Genomic DNA, 17,404 nt, shown 5'->3' with positions numbered 1-17,404 from the left:
AAGTGGGGAGGAAACCCTTCCACAGCCTAGGACCTGAAAGTGTGAGAGTCTTGCTAGAGGGAAAGGACGCTGCTCTGGGTTGAGTGTGTTTGCAAAGTGGGTTGTTTAAGGGATTGGAGAGAAGCCTAATGCCACTGTCACTTGTAGTTTGGCGAAATTTTTCCACATGAAGCATTGCTTTCCTATTTCTATTCAAATCATCTGTTTAGGGAGAGTTTTAGGAAATTTGTTAATACTCTAAGCATTTGGCGTCTGAGGCCCCAGATGCAGCCTTAAGTCATTTTGGTATTTTCTTTGGTATTGCGTGTGAGGTCTATCAGATGAATGCTGGTATCTGGTCATTTCCTTCCTCATTCTTGTTAGCAAGGTGCTTGGTTCCATGTTTCTGACTGGCAAAGGAATACATAAGCAGCCCACAGAAGTGGTAAAACATTTTAAAATTGTAACTTTTACAGTCATCATTTGCCAAAAGGCCCTCTGCACTTCCAGAGCCTAGCTCACTACAAAACCTGTGCAGTGGGCCACATCGAAACCAGTCCAGGCCAGCTGGGAGTGGATGCAGAGGCCAGGCAGCAGCCACGGAGTCCAGTGAAGGAGGCCCACTAGGGACCCTCTTCTTTCCAAATGCCACCATATCACGGAAGAGACAAGGCCTGTCTAGCACTGAGAGCCCTGGTGACCCTTTCAGGGGGTCCATGAGGTCACAACTGTTGTCTTAACAATATTAAAATTATTTGTCTCTTTTCACTCTCCTGAATATACAGTGGCATTATTCTAGTGGTCACATGAGGTGTGGTATCAAGGTAGAATGAATTCAGAAGCAGATAAGAGAACCCTGCTGTCTTCCACAATACAGATATTATCAAGATTTGCAAAAAGTATTTATGAGCGCCATTCATATCATGAATTCTTTGGCGAATACAGTAATTTTTCAAAAATATATATGATTTATGTTAACAGGTAATAGGTTTTCATTAAAAAACTCATGTGTAAATATTTGTAATTTTTCTGCTTTTATTTCTGAGTAAAAATATCAACAGATATGACCTATATGAACAAAACGGTTTTGGAGTCCTCAATAATTTTTAAGACTGTAAAGGATGCACAGATCAAAATGTATGTACAAATGTATTTGCTGTCTGGGCTCCAAGTTCTTTGCCTATCAAACAGAGATAACATGGGGCTAATGGAGTCTCAAGAGGTAAAGCACCTGTCCGGCAAGTGTGAGGCGCTGCCAAATAGAGGTAACATCACCTAACTAGGGCTATAGGAAGAAGTAAGTTAGGAAAAAAAGTCTGAAAATCATCCACAACAGTAATTAGCATTAAACAGGTCCATCCTAATGGTTATGTGGCTTATTTATTTAGTAATTAAACTAACAGCTTCTACTGATAAGATGAATATGGTGGCTGCAAGATGCAGTCTAGAAGTGCTATGTGGCATGTGTTTCATTGGAGTCGCACAATGCACTTTCCTTCCTTTCTTCTTGGTCCCTCCTTTTTCTTTCCATGTTTAATTTAAAACTCTTTCCCTGGGACATTCTTTCTTCAGCCAGCCACAGACTACACAACTTTCTGGCCCAGTGCATTTGGGTATTTTCTTTCTTGCTCCTGTATGCATTTAAGTTACCAGGTACTGGGCAGATGTGACAGGGGTATGCAGCATGCCACGTGTCCATCCAAAATCTCTTGAGAATGGATAAAAATGATGCTCCCCCAGCGATATTCAAAAGCTAAAATTAGGGGGCTACAGAGAGTGAGGCTATATCCTACCCACTCTATTCTTCACTGGGCTAAGTGTCCTCGAGATGACTCATCTTTATTGACATTCATACCACAATCATTTGTTCATTTTCTCACCAACAAGAAATACCAGAATTCAAAGAAACACAAGGGAGTAAGAGTAGGGCCCCAGTCAGTCCTTGGAATTTATCCGGGTGTAGGAATGTCTTTGTTATCTCTAGTGGGACCCTCGGATCACACCAGAGTCCGTGCTGGAGTGGCCACTCACCACTCACAAGAGACAGGCTGAGTTTACGCTAATGAAGAAGTGACTTGTGGGAGATCCCTAGAGAGTCTCAGGAAGACCAGCTATGTGATTAAAGACTGGGAGCTTGAAGCCAGGCGTGGTGGTGCACACCTGCATCCTAGCACTAAGGAGGCTGAGGCAGGAAGGTTGCAAGTTGGAGGCCAATCTGGGCTACAAAGGGAGTTCCGTGTCAGTCTGCACTACATAATAAGACCCTGTCTCAAAAAAACTCCAAAAGAGTTGGAGCTTTAAAAGGCATTATCAGTCCTATCTCTGGGGGGGCAAGAGGGGCTGGAGGTTAAGTTCAGTCATGCAGTCAGTCACTCACGCCTATGCAAGGAAAGATTCTGCACACTGAGGCCCAGGTGAGCTTCTTGGTTGGAGAAAACATCAATTTTTGAGGGGAGGGGAAGGGGATGACTCTCACTATGTTCCCAGGCTGACCTCAAACTTCTGAGCTCAAGCAATCCTCCTGCCTTAGCCTGCTGACCAGCTGGGATTATAGGCACATACGCCCAGGCCTGATAATCATGTCAGTGTTCTGAGAAGGTGATGTGCTCCAAGTTCAGAGAGAGGACAAAGGAGCTTTATGTTTGGAACTCCTCCAGACCTGAGTTATGCCCTTCTAATATAACCGTAGTCATTAAATGTAACGCTTCCTGAGTTCTTAGTCATTCCAGCAAATGATCAACCCCAAGGGGGTCAAGAGAACCCCCTAACATTTCTACTCATTGATCAGAGGTGTGGACAGTCTGGGGACCTCACCTCCATGCTTGCAGCTGTGAGAAGTAGCCATGGTTTTGCTGGGGATTGCTGGTTCTGGTTAGCATCAGAAATGTATTAAATTACGGTACCGATTACCAAAAATCCCAACACTCACTTTGCCTTTGTCAAAATATGATATAATTTCTTGATACAGTTTTTCTTTAAGCTCTTGCTGGGTATAAACATAGTAAGTGTCCCTCTGGAGCAAATGGGGTGCACAGGGCTTGTCAGACCACTAAAAGAAACAAAAACAACACAAGGGATTAATATAACAAATTAATTAATTACAAGGGATTAATGCAACAACTATTCAGACCAAAAGAGTCAGGAAAATATTATCCATATCGTGCTTTAAATTATTTACTGCATACGAAAATTATGCATACACATTCCCATAAACCAGCTCCAAAGCAAGTGTCCTGCCACACGGACTGATCCATGCAGCATTCCCAGGAAAGCAAAAATGAGTGAGGCTTCAACCAACTTGTGTACTAAAAGCACCAAACACAGTCAGATGAAAGAAACACACCAGGACTATAAAAGAGGGGAGGGAGATTGTTGCTGTGTGCAAATGTTATGCTTATAATCTTCACAATCAAGCAGATCCACTAAAATACTACTGTAGACCACAGGAGAGCTAAGTAGCTAGATTAAAAAAAAATCCAACATATTTGAAAATAGATAGATTTCAGATACAAAGATAATAACCATACAAAAGATAACAGAAAAAAGACCTAATCAAAAACAAACCCTAATAGATAAGATAAGCCAGGTCATTGTCAAGGATAATGGAAGAATTCTACACAGATAACGTGAACATAACAGCATCATTGAAGGGCATGTAGCCCACTTGAACAAAAGGGGGAGTCACACCATGCTTATGGGTAAGAAAACTACATCCTAGACAAGAAGATTCTCACTGAAGTAATTTTTAACTTGGAATCATGGGAAAATAAACAGGGAGAGAGGAAAAGAGACGGTAAGGTGGGAGTTGAATATGATCTAAGTATGAAACTGTCCCAGTGAAACAATTAACACTAATAAAAATGCTTAAAAATATAAAGAAAAAGGTAGAAAAGCTGATAAAAGAACCAGTGGGGTTGGGGATGAAAGCACCTGTCAGTAAGAGTGAGACCTTGAGTTCAAACCACAGTACCACAAAAAGCAAAGCAAACACAAACAACTATGAAATGAAAACACATAGTATAAAAGATTAATCATTGATGGCACAGTGCTGGTTCAAGAAGAGAGGGAGGCCTGTGCAAAACCAGATGAAATCCAAGGTGAGAGCCTCCAACACGGGGACTGAGGGACCCAGGGTGTGATAAGGCTGGGCTCTCATGGCAGTGAGGAAAATATGGACCATGTTTAATACATGCCATCTCTACTGAGTGGCTATCTAGGAAGAAAAGCTGTACCCACACCTTGCACCTTACACCAGCAAAGGAGAGTAACTGTCTGAGCGGCCCAAATGACCTATGGCTGCAGATACTGGGGTTTCTTTAGGCCCATCCTGTGGTGGGCTCCACAGTCAACAAGTGTCGCCCCAGAACCTATGTGCCCCAAGCACTTTAGTGCTCCGATCCGGAACATGAATTATGAGTTTCCTTGGGAAGGGGTGAGGCTATGCTCAGTACCTTAGGACAAGGATGAGAATTAATTTAATATAAAATAAAATTAGGACTGGGGTGGGTAGCTTAGTGGTAGAGTGCCTGACTAGCATGTGTGAAGCCAGCACCACAATCAAAACAAAAATCTTAAATATATGAATTAAATTATAGAAGAAAATAAACTTCTGGGGGTAAAAATGGAGGCCAAGAGAGCTGGGTGTGGTGGCACATGACTGTAATCGAAGCACTCAGGAGGCAGAGGCAAGAGGATTGTGGGTTCTTGGTCAGCCTAGGCTTCATAGGGAAACCCTATCTCAAAAAATAAAACAAAGGAAGCCAAGAGGTTCAGTAGGGGTGGTGGCCTGGACTAGGACGGCAGCAGGGGATAAAGAAAGCTGGACAGATGAAGGACACTTTCTACACAGAGGTGGTACAGACTTTGCTCATGGAAAATGGGGAGGCAGTGGGTAAAAGTGGGATCACAGACGCCTGCAAGGCAGTTGCCTGGGCAACCAAGGACGTGGTAATGCCATTTAGTGACACAGTAAGAAGGGGGAGGTAGGGATGAGCTTGAAAGGATGGAAGAACTGGAAATAAGGGCTTCTGTTAGCAACAGGTCAAGTTTGAGTAGTCATTCAAGGACTACATGTCAAAATAACTGTTCATACATGAATCCAAAGTTAGTGAAGGGGACAGAGCTGGAAATAATTTTTCTCACTTTATATGCTTAATTTTTATCTCTTTATATGTCAGTCACTGTGTGTTCTGCTTCTTTAGTTAGAATGTCAATTACCAGAGGCCTCTAGGTTACCCTCTCCTTCCTAAGGATTTTAAATAAACGATACCTGACATCTTCTCGATCCTGATCTAAAAAGTATTCGGAAGATCTGAAAATATTCTTGGAAGAAGGATATCCCTTGATAAAGTTATTTCTTGTCAAGATCATGAAGTGTATGGAGTTCAGTCCCAAAGGATGGAACAGGGACCAGCTGTGCTGACCAGCTCACCTGCAGAAGCTCGGCATGTAGGAGCAGCGTGTAGGCAGCCTCCGTGTAGTTCTCACAGTCTCGGTGCAAATCTCGGAGCTTGTAAAGGTATCTGGTAAGAAGACACAAGAGGCCCTCTGTCACCGCGGGGTGATCTAGCTCTGCTGATGCACTATATTGTCCCTCCTTCCTGCCCATGACTTCCCAACTCTAGCTACTCTACTGGTTCTAACGTCTACCCTCCTCCTCCCTCCCTCCCTTCCTGTACTCCTGGAGTTTGAACTCAGGGCTCAAACTTGCTAGGCAGGTGTTTTACCACTTGAGCCATACCTCCAGCCGTTTCTGCTTTGGTTATTTTTGAATCAGGGTCTAGCTTTAGGCTGGGGCAGGTCTGGACAGAGATCCTATTTATGCATCCTGCATAGCTGGGATGACATGTGTGTGTCACTATGCCCAGCCATCGGCTGAGATGGCATCTTGAGAAATTTTTGCCAGGGTTGTCCTCAATCTGTGATCCTCCCAATCTCAGCCTCCCAAGTGGCTAGGATTATGGGCTTGAACCACCATACCCAGCCTATTCTTCCTTTAAAACAGTGGTGTTTAATTTTTTTAAGGTCTTGGTGAATGAAAGCCTCTCACAGAGAGGCTGCATACAGCCAATGCACAAGTTTGTTTCAAGTTCAGGTATTCATGGACTCCAGGCCAAGAGTCCATGGTGGGTTAACTTTCATACCTGTTCCCTGGGAGCCTCTCCTGATTACCCTGGCCAGAAGTCTCCTATCCTTTCTGAACTCCGGCACGGCCCTCCGCAGATACCCCTTTGAATTGTACTTATTTGGGTATTTGTTTAAGAAGCCCACTGTCTAGAGGCAAATGGAGTGCACTGTGCACTTTTAGGAGTCTCTCAAGGCAGCAAGTGAGGTATCGGGACTCAGTATTTGCTTGTTGAAGGAGTAAGTCACAAAATCATGTCACAAATAGCAAAAGTGGGGATTTCCTCAGCTTACCTTATATATATGTCCTCTCGCTTCTTTTCTTTATAGAAATTCTGCCAAAAAAGGGTCACAAAATATCAGTGTAAATCAAAAGACGTTGACAAGCTTGCCACAAAAATGGTTAAAGCATGATCCCTGGTTTCCAACAGTGTCACTTTTCCAAAGGGAAATTCAAAGTCCCCCACAAGGAAGGGAAGTGATGGGTTACACAGAAGTGGAAAAGTCGTTCCAAAGGATGGTGCTTCCCAGGAGCCTGAATCCATCTGAGGGGAAGGATGGCCCCCTTACCCCGAAGTCACCTGACTCACTGTTTTCTCAGGGAGGCAGGGCATGGGAGGCTCTCAGAGGAATGCATGGCACTGAAATCTCAGAGGTCTGTGGTCCCAGTTAACACGTGCCCAGGGAAAGGCCAGCCCAGAGTTCTACCACCATGAAGACTGGATAGACTGTCTTCATGGCACAGAGCTTCTGTCTGTGTCCTCCAATCCCAACAGTAAAACACGCACATGGAAGGAAGACGGGAATCAGCTGAGGATGTCTTGGGAAGACATGAATCAAGTGCTTAGGTTGCATTTTCCAGCCCTGGTTCCAAATTTATCCTCCAGATCTGTGGCTCTGGTATCTGAGTCCAAGCTGAGTCAGCTGTTTCCACTCAACTCAGCAGGACACAGACTCCATGAAGGTGACCCAGGGTGCCCTAGCGTCTGGGAGAACAACCTAGAGCTGAGCTGGGGGCAGCAAGGGTGGCATGGCAGTCCTGGGGAAGGACTCATACCAGCACATTCACGGTGCAGCTCATGCGGTTCTCCTTGCTCTCATCGTGCATGACAATGGTTCTGTAGTCCAGCAGGTTCTCTAAGAGGCTGCTGACCAGGAGGGCAAAGACTTCCCCAGAGCTGGACAGGTATTTATGCTTCCGGCAATGTTCTAGGAGCCTGGACAGGGAGGCAAAGACAAAAGCCCAAGTTTCTCCCTGTCACTCACCATTTGATAGCATTGACCAGGGTCCCAGCAGCAGGTGGCACTAGACTCAATGGCCCAGAAAGTCAGCTCAGTCCCATCTCACCCTCCTAGGAACAGCATCCTATCTTAGCCTATAGCATGGTTTACTCAACTTAGCTCAGCTCTCATCATCACTCAGAATTATATCCCACAATGTCCTACGTTTGATGGTCACTTTGTTTTTTCAGTCAGTATTGCAGAAAGGAAAACCTTTGCCTACAAGTTTCACGTCTGCTATCCAATGACACTAACCAGGATCCATGAAACCATCTTTCTTACGTCGTTCTTCTCCCCCAAGGCCTGGTATTCTTGGGCAATCTGGAAAGCCTTGGGTTGACGTCCAACCCGGAGGAACCTGGTAGCCATCTAGATGTATGGTTCTTTAGATAAAAGGATAATTTTCAGATAGAAATGCACAGTTGTAAATAAGAGGTGATGGTTGTTAAACCCTCTCCCTTTGTGTCCATGTAGAGGAAAGTACTGAGGATTCCTAGATTAAGCAATTAAAAGAAAACTTGAGAAAAGGGAGGGGGAAGAGAGAAAGAAATGGGTGTTAACAGCTAGTCCAGACTCTAGGATTACTCTTGAGCATTGGAGATTTGGACAGTTATACTTTTCTGAGTTAGTGATCCAGGAAGAACAAAGTAATCTCTTTATGGAAAAATCAGCTGTAGAAGTTTTTTTTTAAATTATGTGTGTTTCTATCAGTGCATAACTTCCCTGTTTTATTCCATACAAGATCCAAATTGCAAAAGTTATAAACTGGGATGTTTGAAGGTCAAACAGAGACTGACTGGAAACTGATTTAAAAAAAAAATCATCTAAAAGGTTTTTCATTAAAAACAAAATAAGGAAGACTTCTATTCCTTAAAATACAAGCTCTTCATCAATTTCATTCCACTTCTGAGTATTTAGTGCTGAGTCTTTAGGGAGTCTTAAAAGAGTTGGGAGTCCCTGTCCTCAAGTTCAGTTTGGTCACAAAACTACCCCAGAACAGGTAAATAACAAAATGACCCAGATGAGTACTCAAAGGGTGACACAGCTGGTCAATGTCATGAAAGTTCAGTGACCATGAGAAGCCAAGTCTACAGCAGTCACAGCCCTGAGTGATGGGAGGATTTGTAAATGTAACAGAGCAGCCAACATTTTTAAAACATGAACTTAGACACTATGTTGACACATTGTTTTATTTAGTACTAACAACAATAGTAACTCATAGAGGCCATGTACAGTGGCTCATCCCTGCAATTCCAGCTACACCGGAGGTGAAGATAAGGAGGATCGAAGTTTGAGGCAAGCAAGCCTAGGCAAAATATTATCGAGATCCCATCTCAATCAATAAGGCAGGCATGGTGGTTCGTGCCTGTCACCCCAGCTATGTGGGAGGCTACAGTTCTATGATCCAAGGCTAGCTTCGGGCACAAACTTGAGACCCTATCTAAAAAAAAAACTAAAGCAAGAAAGGACTAGGGATGGGCTCAAGTAGTAGAGCACCTGCCTAGAAAGTGCAAGGCTCTGAGTTCAAACCCCAATACCGCCATGCACACAAAACAGATACTATTTTTACAGATGGACAAAGAGGTCTTGAAATCACTGGGTTCAAAGTAGAACTCCCAGTACACAGCAGAAGCAGGATTTGAAACAAAATCTCCCTCTAGAGCCAACTTCCAAGGGTTTTGAACCTACACCTGTACTCTTTTCATGAATCTGCCACCTGTGCAAAGGAAAACAGACAGGGCAAGCAGGTGGCATGTGAGTGTGTGCAAGCAGGGTGGAGGGAGGCAGTGGTGGTGATGACTTGGGCTGGGATGAACGAAAGGGTATGTTAAATGGCATGGGGGTGGGGCAGTGGAAAAAACAAGGTGGCTGGACAGAACTTGTTTCTTCTTAGAGGTCTTTTATGGGGCAGGAGGTATGTTAAAATACAAAGCAGACCTTGAAATGTTTTTCCTTTAAATGGTTGCTTAAGTCATAATTAGAGTTGCTAACACTTTTGCTGAAGCTCAGAAATTCAAACACTGGGCAAAATGCCACAGCTCTTCATCTCCTCTCCTCCATCTGCTCTGTTCTCCAGGGCCAGGCTGGCTAGGAAAATGCAAGCATCTGACTCACACCAGACAAACAGGCTCAACAGAGGTTTCTGTAGTTTCATCAACCCCACTGAGCACTACCCTGGTCCTGAGACCACTGGCTGAGCACTGCTCCACGGTGCCACCCACGTGAGGTTTGGTTTCTGAGATACTCACAGTTTTTCCAGAAGAACCTTGTACTGTTCATCGCCTCGGCCTCCTTCTACCTCTTGGTCCAGCTTTGTGATCAACTCATTCTCAAACTGAAAGCACAGCCAGAATTTCACAGGAGAATGTCACATCCTTAGAAGAGGGCACGAGAAACACCCAGCCAAGCTCTCTAGATCAGACCCAACCCCTTTATTTGAATCGTGAACTGTGTCGGACCTAGGTGGGGGTGATTCCACTTCCTGTCACTCATGGGTACTGAGGCCCTATTAAAATGCTCCACAGCAGCCGGGTGTGAGGTGCACTCCTGTAATCCCAGCATTCAGAAGGCGGAGGCAGGAGGTTTGAGAGTTCTAGGCCAGCCTGGGCTACACTGTGAGACCCTGACTTAACAACACACACAAACCCCTAACCAACCAAAAAAGTGTTCCACTGCAGTCTGGTATTACCTTGTCCTTTATCTTACATTTGCAAAGAAAAAAAATCTGAAATGCTATTTTCTGCTACAATTATACATGTAAAATAGCTTAATAATTCTAATTTTATATCATATTTTTATTTCCTGTCTGAGTCTTGGGATTGCTTTTGGTGAGCTTCCTTCAAGGTTACTGTACTTTGTTCAGAGGGAAACTGAGGCACAGAGAAGACACAGGCAAAGGGAAGTGCTCACAGCTGGGGAGCAGCCAGAGAGGAGAGCTGGGCCCAGGACACTGTCCTGCAGCACACAGGTCACTTCTCTCAGCTGCACAGCAGCAGGAAGGATTAAAATGCATGAAGCCAACTCTCAATCATCCAGGACAATCCTGCCTCAGGAAGGCCATGGAGCAAAAAGATCCCTTCCAGGCTCTGGGCTGGAATATCTGATCTGATCATAGCTTTAATTGTTTCCCAAAATGAAATGTAAAAGGGAAGTTTCAGCTCAACTTTGATTTGCGCTGTTGGGGATACTGCTTCTCCATAAAGAGGGAGCTCAGCAAGTGAACTATGTGTGTAGTGAAACTAGAATCTACCACTCCTTACCATATGGAAATTGCCATTTCCACTGAAATTGAACTCACACTGCATCATATCAAAGAAAATGGGAATTGTGGCTTTCCGGAGCTCCACTTCAGGGGTCAGAGTGACCTCCAGAATGGGACCCACCATGGATGGGATGAATTTGATTTTGTGGGGACCTGAAATGAAGCGAGGATAGTTTTAGAATTACTTCATTTAAGTAAAGTGGTACAATCTTCCTCCACAAGGTGCATACAGAAAAGTTTATTATGCGGGTGTGCTCTTGCAATTCAGGAGTGGGTGATGAAATGCTGTGTTCTGGTAACAGGTGTAAGCCACAATAACAGACAGTTCACTCTCAATGTCCAAGTTGAGGCCAGAGTGTGAAATCTACAAATAAGCTTTCATATCCAGATTACACACAAATAAATCTCACAGTTATCTGAATTAAAGTAAGAATTCATTAAGGGATGCTTATCACATAGGAGTTGTGCTCGGGACCCATTCAAGGTCAGACACTCACCCAGGTTATACCACATGTCCCGGATTCTAAAGCCGATTTCCTTTCTCATGTCCCCATATCTAGGAAGAAGACCATAAACCAAGAGAAAGATCTGCAGTGAAATAAGTTGCATGCAACACAGTTGTCCCTGGGTACCTGCAGGGGTGAGTTCCAGGATTCCCCTCAGATGCCAAAATCTGCAGCTGCTCACACCTCTTACAGGAAAGGCATAGGATTGGTAGAGAACCTATGCACAGCTTCTGCTATACTTTGAACCACCTATAGATTACTTGCAATACCTACTACAATGTAGTATTATGTGATTACTTGTTAGACTGGATTGATTAGGGAATAGTGACAAGAAAAAAGTCTATTCAAGTTCAGAACAGGTGTCATTTCCTACCCAATAATTTTTATCTGTTTGTTGATGGAGGATGCAGAACTTGCAGAAAAACAGCCCAGAACACAATGAGGAGGGGAATAAACACAGCCACATGTAAGGCAGGGGCAATGTAAGAGATGAGGTCAGTACCCAAATAAGCCTCAAGAGACAAGCCACAGGAGAGTACAGAAGACTTTAACAGCAGGAGAAGCCAAATGTAAATGCTGAAAAAATGTGAGAAGATGACATTGACAGAGTGACTGAAGGAGAAGAGCGAGAAACACTGTGGTTGCCATGAAGCAAAGAAAAATCCAAGTGACACATGAGTGCCAATGAACAGGATTTGACCAATGGCTAACAGACATGGTGGCATTATATAATTATACTTGATGGTAATGGACAAATGGGCCAATATGTTCTCACACTGGAAGGCTCTAGACCAGTGGTTCTGAATGGGGGCACAAAGGGATGAAAATTAGTCCATGGGGGCAAAATACAAAGCCAGCTTTTTATGTATATAGCACAGATACTTGTATTTATCAACAGATACACAGTTTATCTGTGGCATTAAACTTCATCTGGTGTGAGTAGGAAAATGATGTCTAAAAAGCTCCTAATCAGAGTTGGCAGCAGGGAAGAGAGAAGAGAAGTACTGGCCTTGGCCGGGATTCTTGGGTGGAAATCTCTCAAATAATTCTTACATCTGAGCCTGCCCCACCCCACACTCCACACCTACTTCTCCACACATACTTCTACAACTTTATGTAATTGCTTATTTCCCAAGTTTTATTTTTGCCCATATACACACATTTTTCCATGGGTTATTGATTCCCTCCCCTCTTGAACTCACTACACAGCCCAGGCTGGCCTCGACCTTTGATCCTGTCTCAGCCTCCTGAGTTTCAGGACTACAGGCACATGCTGCGTGCACAGCTTTATACATGGATTATATTCACAGCCATAATTTCCCTTGACCAAAAACAGAATCATCAATCCTAATTAGCCTTTTATTCCCTATGGGACTTGAAATCAACTAGCTGTTTATGGTTGTTTAACCAAAATCAAACACATCCTTTAAAGAGTTAATTGCACTTAAGATACGCTAAAGCATTCAGTCAAAGGATCCATCTTGAAAATCAGTATCTCAATACCCATGCCTCCCAAACAGGTTATATTTTTGTCTTTTAATGCACATTCACTAAATCCTCCTTTCTTAGCTATCAACCTCAGTTTTTTAGGGAGATACATGAGGTTGAGGAATGCTGGATATTTTCCTAGAACCCCAGATATCCCAGCAAAAAGGAAAAGGAGCTGAAACTTTGGTCCTCAAATAATAAATTACTCAAGGTTTTATTTATTTATTGTCTGCTTGAGACAGAGTCTCACTATGTAGCTCAGGCTGCGCTTAAATTCATGGTCCTCCTGCCTTAGTCTCAAAAGTACTAGGAGTTTAGGCGTGTGCCACCACAGTGGACTCCTCAAGTTATTTTTTAACTATATTCGAGTTTCCAAGCTCTCAACTCTGAAACACACTTGAGATGAACTAAACGTCTTATAATTCCATTTTTGAATTCCGGCCCAAGAATCTGGAGAGCATTTTTTAGGTTATGTTGGTGTCTTCTTCTCTGCTGAAGAGGGAGAGAGGAAGGGTGACCTGCTGGAAGGAATCAGCTTTGTGCAGTGTTGAGGAGGCACTGTGCCTGCAATTTGCATGAGCTGCCAGCAGAGGGCAGCAGGTCCTGGCACAGGAGTGGTGGCCAGCAACTCCCCAGGTACAGATTTCCCTGAAAAGCTTGGGGTGACTCAGAGGGAGGTGGTGGGACATTAAGAAAAAGACCTGGGTGATTTTGAGGTTCACTTAATGATATTTTAAGACCTACCTCCCTAACAACATGAGTAGTCACTGAACACTAATTTCTGGGACACCAAAAACATTGTTGAAAAAAACCAGACAAATCACCGTCCCAACAGTCACCAAGTCTTAAAAGGACACTTACTTTTTTACAATTTTGTTGCGCTTGGCTTGTGAGAAGGTTTCAAGCTGAAGGGACTCGTGGGTGAGAAATGCGACTGCCAAGTGGAAGTAATTGTTCCAGAGCTGTTCAAAATTAATTGGGTGGGCAAAAGAGGTGGAAAATAACATCAGTAAGGGTCATAACGAAACCGAGTCACACGCTAGAATGTCATTAACCAGGACCCGTGAAGAAAACAAAATAAAACCCACAAGACTTCTTGTTCTTCCTTCCATTTCAATTATTTAGTTCTGAGAGTTCTGAGACTTAATAGTGAGTTTTAATTTTCTTTTTAAAAAAAAGAATCCAAATTTTACATTTTTCTTTACTCCTGGGATAAAGGAAAGCCAGTGCTAAGAAGTATACCTATTTATAGTAGGTGGTTTGGAAATATGCATCAAAAGCCCTAGAGTTTTGGCAAACTTTTAAGCTAGTAAATACTTGGGGACTTTTTCCTGATGAAATAACTGTGGGTAGTTAAAAAACATTTAGTTTAAAAGAAAATGAACACAATGTAACTGTTCTTAAGGAGAATTTAGTTAAATAAACCCTGAACCAGCCACACACCGAGACTGTACTTAGTCAGTGAAAATACTGCAAACATATTTAAATCACAACTGGTGGAAAAACAAGGTGGCTTAACAGGTCATCAAAGAACTGCATAGCTGAGTTCCATTTTGGCGTGCACACATGTACACACATAACCATACATATAAGGCCTTCTCTACTTATGACTGTCCAATTCAAAAGTTCTAGAACTCAAAGCACATGATGCAGAAAAAGCAAATTACCAACAAAACACACTCCGGAACGTAGGCCCCCCAAGAGCACAGATCTGATGTGCATCTGTCAAGGTCTAACAGAGTGCTGTGAGCTTGCAAACACTCCAAGGCTTGTTGTATGAAGGGACGAATGAAGATGAGGCCAGTGGTTACTTATTTTGCAATTACTTTGGACTTTCAAAATCGTGGGCTTGTGAATGACTCTTCAAAGCCGAACCCACTTGTCGATGGAGGAGTACCCATTTGTTACCGTGTTGTGGATGTTATTTGTGTGTGTTGTACGTGACACCACCACCAAAACATTACCAGCAAACGGTCTGACTGCAGTAGCACCCTTATCTGCAGTGTGGCTTTCTGCGGTTTTAGTTACCTGCAGTCAACCACAATGTGAAAATATTAATACTTATTTTGACTCTTAAGAAAGAGACCATGCTCACAGAACTTTAACAAAGTATAGTGCTATCACTGCTCTATTGTACTGTCAGTCATTGTTATTAAACTGTGATGTGACTACTTTGTAAGTTAAACTTTATCACAGATACAGGAGGAAGGCACAGTCTGAACAGGGCTTGGAACTACCCGTGATTTCAGGCGCCAGAGGTGGTCTTGGAATGGAGCCCCGTGGATACGGAAACCACAGTATTTGTATTGTCATTGTTCTCAGTTTTGCTCACTTATATTTTCTACTACAGTATTGCTTCCTTACGTTTCTTCCTGCAGGTGTTGCTTTTACAGGAAAAAGAAAACCACTTATTCTATACCTGGAGGATGGTGTGATGGGAATGTACGCCTGAGGAGATGGAAAAACACACAGAGACCATCTTCATCTGAGCGGCTGCTCTCCCATGTGAAACCATTCTTTAGGAAGAGAGGGCAAGAATCCCAGGAAATTCCTGGTGGGCTGGATGCTTACCTGAAGTTCAAAGCTTGCATGATCCATGAATTTTCTTGTGAGAACCTCAGCAAACTGATTGATAGCACGGAGAAAAACCCTGGAGAAGAAAGCACGGGGTAAATAAGGAACTGTGTGCCCTTGGGGACACTTAGCCACCTACATTATAAGTGAAACCAAGCTGACAGGAAAAGCCTCAGGGCCATAGCTCTTAGCTCCGGACTGGGTAGCTGAGGATGGAGCTGGGACTGTACCCTAGGCCACTTGAGGCTCAGGGTGGGCCATTCCCACTCTGTGGGACCCTTCTCTTTTACAGTCTAGGGTTCTGACGCCATGTTTTCTAATCTGTACCTGGATGGGAAGAGTTCTCATCAGGGGTCTGGACCATGTAGAGTTAACAATGCATATAACCATGATTTGCCTGACTGAAGTCATTAAGGAAAGTTCCAAAGCTCTCTTAATATGACATATCTTTGGTTCATTTCACTTGTATTCAACAAGGTGTTGGCTTTGGTGCTGTGTTGAAAAACACAGCTCCTGATCTGAAGATTAGAATGTGGTGGGGGAAATTCAACAGAGAACATGAAGAACATTCTATGAAAGGGCTTCAGAGGGGTGTGGGAACTCAAAGGAAGGAAAGACAACATCCCAGTTAGAAAGGTGGGGACATTCGGGCTCCACTGAAGACCACGTTTGAGAAGGATCCTAAAGAATGGGAGAAATGCTGACAGCCAGAGACAGCAGAGAAGGCATGGAAAGTGGAAGAATCAGTGTGAGGCCACAGAGTGGTCTCAGGAACCAGGAGGACATCTGGTTGCAGCACAGGTTGTGTGGCTGGAGAAGCAGGCTGGGCCCTGACAGTCGGATGAGGAGGCACGTGAGCCTCTGAGAGACGGGTAGAGAGCCGATGGTGAGTGGGGGTTAATGAGAATGAGGAGGAGACCAGCACAGACAGAAGATGCAGAGTTGCCAAGTGGGAGGAATTTCACAGCCCAGAGACAGGGAGATTATGAGCTCACATGTTAGGGTCACGGATGTGGAAGGTCCTTACTTTAGAGATAAGGGTTTGAGGCACTGACACTGGACAGAACTTCAGGGGTCAAAGGCCTCTAGCCTGGTCACTGGCTGCCTTACCTACTCTGTGTCATATTCATGACCATCCAATCTTGGGCGTAGACATTCTTCCCGATCAGATCCTTAAACATGATAAAAGTCTCCATAAGGAAGTCCTGAGGAGAACAAAGGAGGGAGGAGGAATAGCTGGAAAACAAGTTTGTTCAAAGCCTTTCTTCCAGCATACTGGCAACACATTCGTAGTACAATGCGCAGAGAGTAGACAATTTAGGCTACAAAGAAGACTGGACTGGGCTGCATGTGGTGGCAGCTACTGGGGAGTTGACATGGAAGGGTTATGGTTTGAGGCCAGCTCAGGCAAAAAAAGCTAGAGAGACCACATCTTAACACAAAAGCTAGGCATGGTGGCATACATCTGTAATCTTGGCTATGTAGGACATGTAAGTAGGAGGACCTTAGGACACTCCAGAAAAAATATGCAAAACTCTATCTGAAAAATAACTAAAGCAAAAAGGGATGGGGGCATGGCTCAAGTAGTAGAGTGCCTGCCTAGCAGGTGAGAGGCACTGTGTTCAGAGCCCAGTACCACACACACAGAAGACTGGACTATGCACAGATGATGGTGTCATATAAGGGAGGATTGGTGCCAGGTGGCCACAGTTTGCCAACCATGCCCAGGTCTAGTCTGATGCCAAGTTCATGGCTGGCTTAGCTCCACTAACAAGTTCCCTGAAGGGAAGGAGGGGTCCTGGAGCCATAGGCAGAGTGCTAACTTTGCCTCTTAGATGCACACTTAACAGTAACTATGAGGACACCTCTTCTGCTTAAACCAGAGGTGAACAGACAGCTTACGAACACCGTAAGGGACAGGGGTACCTCTTTTGTTTCCCTCTGCAAAAGGATGCTATCTACCACCTCTTGGATGACCTGGCACACCCCGGCATCTAAAATCCTTGTCCTGGCAACTAGTATCCCTTCAAGGGACACACTGTCCTCTTTTCAGAGCATAAAAGATATCTCTCACACATTTCTAAACAAGGGTTCTCTAACTATAAATGACGTAGGGGGAGCAACGACCACTTGGTGATGTGTTGTTCTTCTTTAAATCCTGCCAAGGGTTTGATCTCTCCTTCCCCATCAC

General features: G+C 43.9%; 1 protein-coding gene across 3 annotated transcripts in view; it reads right to left on the bottom strand.

Annotated features, from left to right (window-relative positions):
* Dock5 (dedicator of cytokinesis 5) overlaps window positions 1-17,404 on the bottom strand; it is a 180,777-nt gene that overhangs the window by 29,557 nt on the left and 133,816 nt on the right. Inside the window, exons 29-38 of one of the 3 annotated variants that reach the window (XM_074055185.1) lie at window positions 16,324-16,418; window positions 15,211-15,289; window positions 13,501-13,601; window positions 11,143-11,201; window positions 10,644-10,798; window positions 9,633-9,718; window positions 7,160-7,319; window positions 6,397-6,437; window positions 5,411-5,501; window positions 2,909-3,028 (exon numbers count right to left, since the gene is read on the bottom strand). In XM_074055185.1, the coding sequence (XP_073911286.1) occupies window positions 2,909-3,028; window positions 5,411-5,501; window positions 6,397-6,437; window positions 7,160-7,319; window positions 9,633-9,718; window positions 10,644-10,798; window positions 11,143-11,201; window positions 13,501-13,601; window positions 15,211-15,289; window positions 16,324-16,418 (987 nt within the window). Of the gene's footprint in view, window positions 1-2,908; window positions 3,029-5,410; window positions 5,502-6,396; window positions 6,438-7,159; window positions 7,320-9,632; window positions 9,719-10,643; window positions 10,799-11,142; window positions 11,202-13,500; window positions 13,602-15,210; window positions 15,290-16,323; window positions 16,419-17,404 lie in introns of those variants that run through there. The other 2 variants (XM_074055186.1, XR_012441570.1) reach the window with 2 other exon arrangements.

Source organism: Castor canadensis, chromosome 14 (assembly GCF_047511655.1).
Source record: "Castor canadensis chromosome 14, mCasCan1.hap1v2, whole genome shotgun sequence".
Taxonomy (NCBI): domain Eukaryota; kingdom Metazoa; phylum Chordata; class Mammalia; order Rodentia; family Castoridae; genus Castor; species Castor canadensis.
Note: the sequence above shows the minus strand (reverse complement) of the source record. Positions and strands in the feature narration are given on the sequence as shown.